Here is a 10995-nt window from a genome sequence, read left to right as displayed (position 1 = left end):
CATTTATTACAGAATTGCTTTTCCTGAACTCCACTGTGACAAACTGCTCATTAATCTGTTAACTTTGAAAGTCTTGGAGATTTCCAAAGCAGTTAAAATGAACTGATGATAATGTGTGACAGAATTTTAACTGAAGACAAAAAACTACTTTTATTTTCAGACACTCACACACACACACACAAACTCACACAAGCACACACACATGCGCATGTACATACACACGCACGCACACAAGCTCACACACGCACACACATACAAAAACCTGCACATGCCATGTTTCACATCTAATGCACCACTGTCTCCTTATTTTCAAACAACAGAACCAGTCCAGGAAAAAGCATTGCAAAACTACATTAGCATCGACACACCCTTCGACAGGCCAGCTCTTGCGCTAATGCACTGGCTCTGTTGACATTTCCCAGCATAGCATCAGATTGGAATTGCCGGTGAGGTCACAAGCTGGAACCTCCAATTCGATTAGCTCCTCCCTCACTTCCTCTCCGCCACTCCCAGTAGCTGGTCTTCAGAGTGTGTGACAGTACTGCTCTGATTCTCCTGTGACTGGCAGCATCTCTTCAGCTCCTCGGTTTGTGAATCTACAGGACCAGGACAGGACCAGAACAAGGACCAGGTAGTAGCTGTGTTTCTGGATGGGAAGGAGGTGTGTGTGTGTGTGTGTGTATGTGTGTGTGTGTGTATGGGGGGGGGGGGGCGGGGTTCAGGCCCATTTCTCAGGCGCATTTCCTTAATGTGCCTGAGACGGTGTAAAAGAAAACCTTTAAAAGCAGAAACTCTGAGGATGAATAATTTAAAAAATATTTTTTTTATCAAGCTTAAACTGTACCCCATGTTGTGTTTATGATGATAAACATGTATGTCAGGAGACCTCATTACATTTCTGGCTTTTAGAAGACACTGCCGCACAGAGCAGCTTACAACTACGTTTACTCGCGATAAACCCCCACTCCTCCAACAGACCCTATGCGATGTTCAATCACGTGATCTTCGGGCAATATGAGCGCGTACAGGCAATGAGCATGCAGCTCATAGACATATGTCTGTTTCAGCTCCCACTTTCAGATTACGTAATGAACCGTCAGGCTCATTTAACTGTCTGAAGTTCTTGAGTTCCACATGTCCGTTGTGAATGAAACGTGGTCAGCTTCGTGACTGTTCCTTGAGTTTTGTGATATAAATAATTAATCACTCGGTCGGCGAAGACCATCAAACCCGAAGTAGCTACTGCCATACCACCGATTTCGAATTATTTTTAGCAACGGGTTGCACACATCTTCTCCCTCTGCCGCGTCTTCTTCTTTTTCTTCTTCTTTGGTGTTTTATGGCGCTGGCATTCTTTGTAGTGGCATTACCGCTTCCTTCTGGATTTAATCAGTTATTGCTGTCTGGTTCTCCGTCTTATATCCTTTTACTTAGACCAGTTCAAAAATCTAATTATCTCCTTCTGTCCCTCCACCGTGTCCCCACCGCTGACATTGTTAGTTTTTTTTCGTGAAGTGACTTGCGAACGATCGGTCAGCTAGCGTCACCCAGCAAGTGAACACCACAAATGGGCGATGGAGTAGCAGTTACTGGCTCATTAACTGACTGTGGCGAAAACCTACGGTGGTAACTTGCTCGGTTAACAGCAGGTCTACTAGACAGTTATATGAAAATTAGCCTAGCCAAAAATCACCAGTAAGTACACATCTCTGATTGATTGACCATCTGTGTAGTCGATGTTCTTCCCCTGTGGTTCATATTGCTAATGCGTGAGCTAACCACGGATAGCCTACCTAGCTCACTGGCAAGCTATGCTAGGGAAGCATATTCGTTTTGCTGAGAAATATAAATTGAAGATAACTGAACATAATTGTATTATTAATGTCATACATATAACGTGGTTACATGACACAGTACAGTCACGGATGGAAATTAAACTCCGTAAACATTTGATAATATATTTTAAAACATAACGGCAGACAGTCAGCTACCCTCGAGTCCGCTTAACTCTATGGTTTCGGCTCCAAATCGACAACATGGCCGCGCCCGCCATTGAGCTTCAAAACGTGTTTTAGAGACCCACGGAGAGTCCATGGGTAACGTCACAGTAGCTTTATCCATATTTTTTACAGTCTCTGGTCCCCACATTCAAGCAGATCTGTAATCCTTGCCTCCACTCCTAGTCTCTGTAACCCTGTAAACATTACCCTTCTTTCTTGATCATACTTCCTGCATACAACCAGGACATGCTCCACTGTTTCTGACTCCTGGCACTGATCACAATAGCCAGTTGGATGTTTTCCTTTAATAAAGGGTGTGCTATTCAAGTTGCTGTGACCAATTCTTAATCTACTCATGATTACTTGTTCTCTTCTATCGGTTCCACTGTTTCTTGCCATTCCTACTTTATTTTGTATTTTATATAAATGTCTTCCTTTTGTTGCACTATCCCAGTGTTGTTGCCATTGTTTGATTACTCCCCTCCAAACTATGCTTTTCCCCTCTGATTTTGCTCTGCCGCGTCCGCCATTATTAACGTTAATGAAACGTGAACACAATTCTTGATTCCCGGGTGAAGGGTCAAATAATGAACTATCCATTTAAAAAAGTATTTACAAATTATTTGTACACAAATTATGAAGTAAATTTTGGCGATCACGATAATATCGATAAAGACGAAAAAAGAACATTATTGTGTTTATCGTCAATCACGTTAGTGGCGATAATCCGTTTTTGTTGATAATCGTGCCAACCCTAGTTACTGGCCCAGTACCCAATCCGGGCATTAGTCTTCTCTGCCGCCCCGTCTACACTGCACTACCACTCACTCTTCAAACAGATATCACCACGGTGACTAATCAAGGCTTATGGGCTTCTTCGGTAAACAGATTTCAATTGTGCATAACGTCGTCCCGTTGCTATTGCTATTAATTACCCACTTTTTAGTATCCAGCGTGACAAAAAGCTCTTAAAAGTAATTAACCCCCATTGTTATCTGCATTGAGGAAATGGGCGGCCTCCCCCGATATCAGCGTGTACACATGGCTGGGGAAATTAAGATAAAGATTCTGTGTGAGTCACAAGATAAACATGTTTACCTAGATAATCTACTTTTTTAAAGAACGCATATATTTTGATGAGGTATGTAATTTATAAGCATGAGAGCTGGAGGTAGAAAACATGTTGGTTCTGTGTGGCTGTGAACTTCAATTTCACTTCTGATTGGCAGATTACTTAACAGATGCACTGCTGATTGGTTAAAATGTAGCCTAAACTGAGGTGTGAAATTAGTAACATGTCATAGAATACCAAGACCTCTTGAATTTAGCAGTATAAGAGCTTTGTTGCGTTCAAGATGAATAGCAATAAAAAATTCAAATCTTAACTGAATTAAATTGGCCTAACATTTAATAGGATTTGTTCACTTTTGTTCTGTATGTGTTATATAAGCACTAAAAATTATTATCTTGATTGAAAAAATGAGTATTTCACAAAATTACATTGCCCAAGATAATGTAGGCCAGCACAAGACCCAGTGCTTATTAAATTTCATCCATGCTCAAGGGGAGCCTTATTTGTTTTATAATGGAATTGGATGAAGTGAAGCTGCCATCATTTCTATAATGTGAACAGTTCCCCAGGAAAGAGCATAAAAACATTAGCAGAGGATACTGCTGCTTTTGTCAGATACGGCATGTGGGTTTCCATGCAGCTTTGAATGGCCGCCTTGCAAATTCATGACCAGGATATTTAAAGAGTTTTTTTTTTTACACTGCTGCCATGTTTTCTCTGGAGAACAAGCAACAGTAAAATGTTATCTCAGTTATTATTCTTCATAAATCAGCGATTGCATGTGTGCATCTGGGTGTGTCTGTGTTTGTGTGCATGTGTTTGTGTGTGTATGCGTGTGCTCCCATGCGTGTGTGAGTGTGTGTGTGTGTGTGGGGGGGGGGCTGCACGCATACGTAGGTGAACACATGAGATTTATGAGTTCCTGTTTCATTACCAGGAATTTCTGGAGTATCTCTGAGTTGAAGCTTCTCTAGAGAAGGAAAAAAAATCCAACTGCAGGCAAGCAGAGCCAGGAATTTGACCACAGACGAGCCAGTCCACATTTCCTCCATTTCTCACTCACACATTCCAAACAACATAGTTACAGTATGTTTCACAGTCTTTCTCGCTCTCTCTCCCTCTTTCTCTTCCCACTTAGCCTGTTGCTCTCTCTCTCTCCCCTGCCGCAAATTCCAACTATTCTCTCTCTCTCCCTCTCTCTCTCTCTCTCTCTCTCTCTCTCTCTCCCTCCCCCGCCCTCTCTCTGATATTATTTCGGAGCCCGGCCCCCTCCTCTTTCCGTCTCGCTCACAGCAGTTTCTCTGTGCTCCGCTGCCTGGCTCCGCTGGCCCAAGAGCACTTGGACAGCGTCGCCGGGGGCCAATCTGGTCTCTGTTCCACACGGGGTCTGGCTCCGCCTGTCTGTTTCAGCCCAGAGACAAGGCCTGGCTTTTGTTAGTCGTCAGACAGTGGGGAGGCGAGGGTGTTCGAATATCCATCTTCAATACACCGAAACCACCTTCAGAATTCTGTAAATGGGGCCTCTTTGCTGGTACACAAACTTCCCCTTGTGAAGGAGTCTGCTATCTCTAATCTGTCTGTAATCTGGGACAGATTAAATTACAGTGCATTCATTTCACTGACACTATATTCCAGAGAAGAATGGAGCTTTCGTCTGATTAATATGAGCAATAGTGGCTGACCTGGTCAACAACATCTCCATGCACATAAGTATACATGCTGAATCACTAAAGCACTTGTGCAAATTAGCTATGCTTACCAAGAGCAAACAACAAGTACAAAGTACAAATTATGAGTACATCACTGACTGCATTTATAACAAGCCTGAAGAAGAGAAATATAAAACCATAAAAGTATATACCATACCATAATCTGAATTTTTATTATACAAGATAGGAGTGTTCATTGGAAGTTCACATTGGAAGATGGTCCACAGTTCTATTGTCCGCTTTATCTGGCCCAGCGACAGCCCACATAATCAGCCCGCATACAGAAATGAATGACAGTCCGTGGGCGGCCCAGTTCTGGTTGCCAGATTCTGACCATTTTTTGGACCATGACTTTAAATTAATGGCCCAAAAAAATGGCCTGGATCAGAGACCATGATTCAGTTCCTTTTGCGGGCCGAAAGAGCGTCATGTGGACCGTCGCTGGGTCAGACCAAACTTGGTACCTGGGTCGTGACCACTGTGTGTAGTTTGTTCCACCACTGGGGGCAACCTTGGCAGAACTTCGGATCAGAAACTTGGCAGAAGCACAGAAAATGGGTTTTTTTATGATGTAGCCTGTCTGGACACGTAGGTGCCATAAACTCAGGAACAGACACGAGCAGGAGCCTTGTTTGGAAAGGGAAGACTAGCCTGTGCGCCACCCCCCCCCCCCCCACCCCCCCACACACACACCTTCTCCACTGTATATGGGGCTGGGACAGGCTGTATAACCCCCACCCCCAGAGAGTACCCAGCAGCCATTGACAGGGGGTTGTTTGTGCTTCTTACAGTGACATGGAAAAGGCGCAAGGACCACCAGAGGGTTTTGCCCCACCATACCCAGGGCCCCCCGTCAACAACTACGGAGGCATGACTGCACCCCCCCAGCCTGAGATGCCGGCCCCCCCATACACCCCTCCCCAGCCTGGCCCCTACCAGGGAGGTGAGTAACACCCCTTCCTGCCCTGGGGGGGGGGGGGGGGGATGTGCCTGGCGTTCCCATGCATGCCAAGTGCACTCGTGATTACAGTCTTAAACTACTGCCACCTGAGACGGCTAGAGCAGATAAAGGCTGAACCTTTAGCCATTTGAAGAGTAGGCTTTCAGGGAATGTTTTTTTCCAGAATTCCAAGTCAGCATTCTAGAACTCCATTGCTTTCGGTCGCCAGTAATGATTGTTGCATCAGAATTGGAATTCTCAGTTAAGAACATTCTATTCACATATTTGTGATCTTACAACTCACCTGGCAGGAACTCTCACCTGTTCCGTCTGTCCCCCCCTCCTCTTCCTTCAAACTTACCCTGTCTCTCCTGATACAAGGTCCTGTCCCTGGAGGATACCCAGCTACACCCCAGTATGCCAATGTACAGCCTGGACCCCAGCAAGTGGGTGAGTTCCATCCCATTCCTCCACCCTCAGCTCACACACACACACACACACAATCCTCAATCCTCCCAATGTGTTTTACATAACCTGCTAAGCAACTGTGGTCATTTACGCAACACTGGTGCAGAGGTCAGAACTTCTCTACATCATGCTGCAAATACTCTTTAAATGAAATTACTTTCCCTTTACATATATTATTATGTGATATATATGTTCATATTATATATAAATGAACATCTTTACCTTCTAAGGGACAGCGAACGAGCATTAGGTAAGCATTAGCTGAATAGCTACTTCTGGCATTGTACTTTGGTATAATTGCTGATATGCATATTGCTTTGCATCGTCCCTTTTAACTATCGTAAATTAATTAAGTAAATCAATGCTCTAAATTTAAAATCCTTTAGTGCCCTTCTACACAAAACAATCAAAGCAAAACACCAAGTCGTCAAATAAAGACACAATCATGGCTAAGCAGAACAGATAAATGATCCTGCTTACACTACCTCTGTAAGCATATCGCACCGGATTAACCTTTGTATCTGGCTGGGAGGTGACCCATAATTATCAAGATCTTTAGTCAGCACTCCACCCCTAAAGACACTAACTTGTTCCCATGACATCAGTTTTCCAACAATACAAAACATGATTCAATTGGATGTTTTGTAACTAAACACTATCTCTCAGACTGTTTAAGTTTGAGGGTCTGATAAGAGGCAGATAAGAGACTTTTTTTTTTCTTCTTGAACTGTGTGAACTTCTGTGAACTGCCCTACACCCTTAACCATTTGTGTCTAAGCATTTCTCCCCCCCCCAATACAAAAAACCTGCACGGGTGGGGCTAGTGTCACCGCTCTTGGCTAATGCCTCTGAGAAAAGTAGAAAGACCTGCTTCTGACTGTGAGTCAAAGATGCCGAATCAAGTGTCAGCCTTTCATTATTGTAGTCAACTTCTGAGTGAAGGCCATGCATTTCTAGGATTCCTTTCACCCTTCTGTGTTCGTGACCTCCTCTGGACTCAGGCCTCGGTCACATGTGTATCTAAAGTATTCTCGAAGGCTTTCGAACGTCTTTTCTTATGAGCAAATATATTGAATAGCAGCGTGGAGCCCTGTCCAAGGGTCGGGCGATATCGGCTCCGTCTTCATTTCCGACTGCGAAACGCGTTAGTTTTTATGTCTATTAAAACCTTTTTTGTAACAAAAGACAACTCGATTTTTGAAATCTTTTTTTTTTTTTTGTGCCATTTTTCTCCCATTTTCTCCCCAATTTAGTTGTTATACCAATTCCCGTGTATCACGGTCCTGGTCGATGCGCTATCCTCCTGTTGGTCTGGGGAGGGTGTAGACTACTACATGCCTCCTCCGATACATGTGGAGTCACCAGCCGCTTCTTTTCACCTGACAGCGAGGTTCACTGGGAGAGCGTAACGCGCGCGGAGGTTCACGCTATCTCCCCCAGATCCCCTCCCTGCTGAACAGGCGCCTCGACCAACCAGTCGGAGTCGCTAATGCAACTATCAGGGCTCAAAACCTCACCAGCTTCCCACCCGCGAACACTGCCAGTTGTGTTCGTAGGAACGTCTGACCAAACCGAAAGTACCTCTTGTCTGTGTGTGTGTGTGGGTGTTTGTGGCAGGAAACACACCCGAAAGGTGTTTGTGTTTATTTCGGGGTGTTTGTGCATGAGTAATCTTTTCTTGGTAATGGCGTAGGTATGAGGAAATGTGACTGAAGGCGTGTGTTTTGTGTGTATGTGTGTGTGTATGCGTGTTTGCGTGCATTTGTGTATGTGTGTGCGTGTGTGTGTGTGTGTGCGCGCGTGCGTGTATGTGTGTGTGTGTGCGTGTGTGTGTGTGTGTGTGTGCGTGTGTGCGTGTGTGTATGTGTGTGTGTGTGCGCGCGTGCGCGTGCGTGTACGTGTGTGTGTGTGTGTGTGCGTGTGTGTGTTTGAGTTTCCATGGCTCTGTGTTTGCACAGTGAGAACACAGCAGTACTTCCTGCTTTCTCTCTCCCTGCCTCTCTGCAGTGACCCAGGTGGTGAGGGTGCCGCTGCTGTCGGACGTCCCGGGCCAGACGCAGTGCCCCCACTGCCAGCAGACGGTGATCACCCAGACCCAGCACACCTCGGGCCTGCTCACCTGGATCATATGTGGCTCCCTGGGGTTATTTCTGTGAGTCCCCCGCGGGCCACCGTAACCATGGCAGCCGCATCCGGCCCCTTCGCGATCAATGCGCCGATTGGGAAGAGACGGCGAGGGGGAGGGAACACAAAGTGCAGACAAAAAAAAAAAAAAAAAAGCATCACAGCCTGTATTCATTAAGCATCTGAGAGAAGGGAACGCTGATCTCCATTGTTTCATTCTGTTTTATTTCGCTCTTTGTTCGTATATATCTCACGTTTTATTATGAGAAGCCCTTTGTATTGCCTTCGATTGTATGAAAAGTGCTATGTGAATGAAGTTTGATTGATTGATTGACTATGGACGTAAGGGCAAAACTGATCCTAGATCAGCACTCTTACTCTTTATGAATACAGAAGCACTTCAGCAGCCTTGTCCTCCTGTGACCGCAGTGCCACTATAAGACTCTGTACCCCGAGTCTTCCTCGGGCGTAGGAGTCCCCAAACGTTCTAATCTCCATCCTTCCTAAAATGGCCACCCTCTGGCCAATGTTCTGCAAATCAGTAGAATGGTTACAAGCCAAGACGTCCCTGCAGGCTGCAATAAAGTTGCTATTTAACATACAAGAAGGTCTGAGACAGAGCATAACCGACCAAGCATCTAGATTACCCAAGCATTTAGTCCTACGTAGATAAGTAATAATTTACAGTGGTTATAACTTTACATGGGTCATGTAAATGACATATTGTTATTATTATCTGTTAATAATCTAAAACATGTAGTTTATGAAATACAGAACCATAAAAATATATACTTAAAAGGGACCTTTAATGAGACTGCTGTGCTGAAGAACCCAGTCTGGGATTCCAAATCCCTACCCTGGCATATTGTCAATCGCCCTGCTTCCTCCAGAACACTAAGGGGCGCTCTACTCCACTTTCATTCTGCAGGTGCTGGCCGTGCTGCCTCATCCCCTTCTGCGTGGACTCGTGCAAGGACGTGGAGCACCGCTGCCCCAACTGCCATAACGTCGTGCACATCTACAAGCGCATGTGAGCCTCTGGATGGGGCGGGGGCAGGGGTTTCATTTGGGGACAGACTGTCTGGACCACAGTGAAGCAGGGGAGTAGGCTACATGGAACACCACCAGCCACTACAGGAGCCTTAGTGGAACAGCTCCTACTCTCTTGCAAATCAGAGGTAGAAAGGTCCTGCTGTGTGTTTCTTCCACCCATGAACCCAGACAGCTGAATTCACCAATTAGTTTCTCCTCCAAGCTGAGGAACTTCCGCTAATTAGCAAATCCATGGGGCTGGAATAAAATACTGGGGGGGACTTTTACATTCTGAACCTGGATTTTCCACCTCTGCAACATCCCATCAGTCATTGCAGATTCGGTTCTCTATATGTATTACAGGTGGTTTAATTGTGAACAGATGAAGGAAGTATTGGACAGGGCCTATTAATTTTCCTTGCTTTCAATTAAAAAAATGCAAAATTAAAAAGTTAAAAAACAATCGTGAGTGTGTGTTTGCGTGGGTGCGTGTGTGTGTGTGTGTGTGTGTGTGCTCCTCTGTCAGCATGGGGATTTTGTCGCCATATTGAATTCCTATTGCCTACAGAATACATTGAATTGTTTGTTGTTGCTTGTTTATTGTTTGTGCAAGTAAGGCGTTGTTCATTCTTTTTCATTTATTCATTTGATTTTGAGCCCCTGCTATTTTCTGATTATTGAAACATTTTTTGTATATACTTTGTTTTTCTATTATAGTTGTATATACTTTAATTAAATAAAGGATTCCACTATCAGATGACTGATAAATCTTCATTCTTTTGGTAATGGTTGTGCGTCTTGACTGCGTTACACTAGTTCAGATGAACATACTAAAACTTGGTTTTTAGTTTTTAGAGGAAAAGTGTCTCGTTAGGACACCTTCTGAAACACACCAGACAAACTACTGTAATCTGAAAATATATTATATTGGTTCGTTCAAATAATACACAATTTAGGCTGCCATCTAATGGCAGTTAGTTAGTTAGTTCACTACTTTCCTGTAGATATGAAAGAAGTGGCCAGAGGAGGGGAAGAATGTTGGGAGACAGGTGGTTAAGTGGTTGGAGGGGTGAAAAAGCACCCCAAAAGTTCTCTGTCGCTTCTGTCCCCGATTCCTGGTGTCTTTTTTGATCACATCAGTAAAAGGAATGTCGTAATGGGAATTCCTAGTTTGCTAAACTAGCACATTATAACATGAAAGCAGAGTTTTACCACCATGGAGAGCCACAGATTTTTAGAATATGCAAATGATTTAAAGAATATATCTGACCATAGGGACACACACACACACACGTGCGTGCGCACACGTACACACACACACACGCACGTACACACACACACACATACACGCACACACACACACACACACACAGATCTAGACTGGGATGTACAACAATTAGAGCTGTAAAGAATTAATTGGGTCCATAAAATCAATGAGCCATTAAGAAAGTACCAAACAGCACAAGGGACTGGGTGGCGATGAGGCCATTGCAAGCTGGCCCAGTCTCAGGAGACACCAGGCCTGTGTAGTCTAAATAGAATGTGACATTTTTCCATTAAACATTAAATGGCACAAGTCTGGTTTGGCCCCTTTAACTGGAACACAATCTGTTCTGCTTATAGCCAATAAAATGCCAATAAAATCAAAGG

At 44.3% G+C, this 10995-nt stretch overlaps 1 protein-coding gene across 2 annotated transcripts; it reads left to right on the top strand.

Annotated features, from left to right (window-relative positions):
• The first annotated feature begins 483 nt into the window (after positions 1 to 483).
• On the top strand, positions 484 to 10100 carry LOC118221855 (cell death-inducing p53-target protein 1 homolog). Of its 2 annotated transcripts, XR_004764190.1 has the most exons (6): positions 484 to 631; positions 5573 to 5724; positions 6103 to 6171; positions 8197 to 8341; positions 9242 to 9499; positions 9569 to 10100. XR_004764190.1 is itself a non-coding variant. In XM_035407269.1 (5 exons), exons 2-5 carry the CDS (start codon positions 5577 to 5579, stop codon positions 9345 to 9347), a joined length of 468 nt encoding a protein of 155 aa, XP_035263160.1. In that variant the 5' UTR covers positions 484 to 631; positions 5573 to 5576; the 3' UTR covers positions 9348 to 10100. The 2 variants fall into 2 exon arrangements, 1 of the variants encoding a protein (XP_035263160.1); XM_035407269.1 differs by having other exon boundaries at positions 9242 to 10100.
• Positions 10101 to 10995: the final 895 nt, after the last annotated feature.

Source organism: Anguilla anguilla, chromosome 2 (assembly GCF_013347855.1).
Source record: "Anguilla anguilla isolate fAngAng1 chromosome 2, fAngAng1.pri, whole genome shotgun sequence".
Classification (NCBI taxonomy): Eukaryota; Metazoa; Chordata; class Actinopteri; order Anguilliformes; family Anguillidae; genus Anguilla; species Anguilla anguilla.
This window is presented reverse-complemented; position numbering and strand designations above follow the sequence as displayed.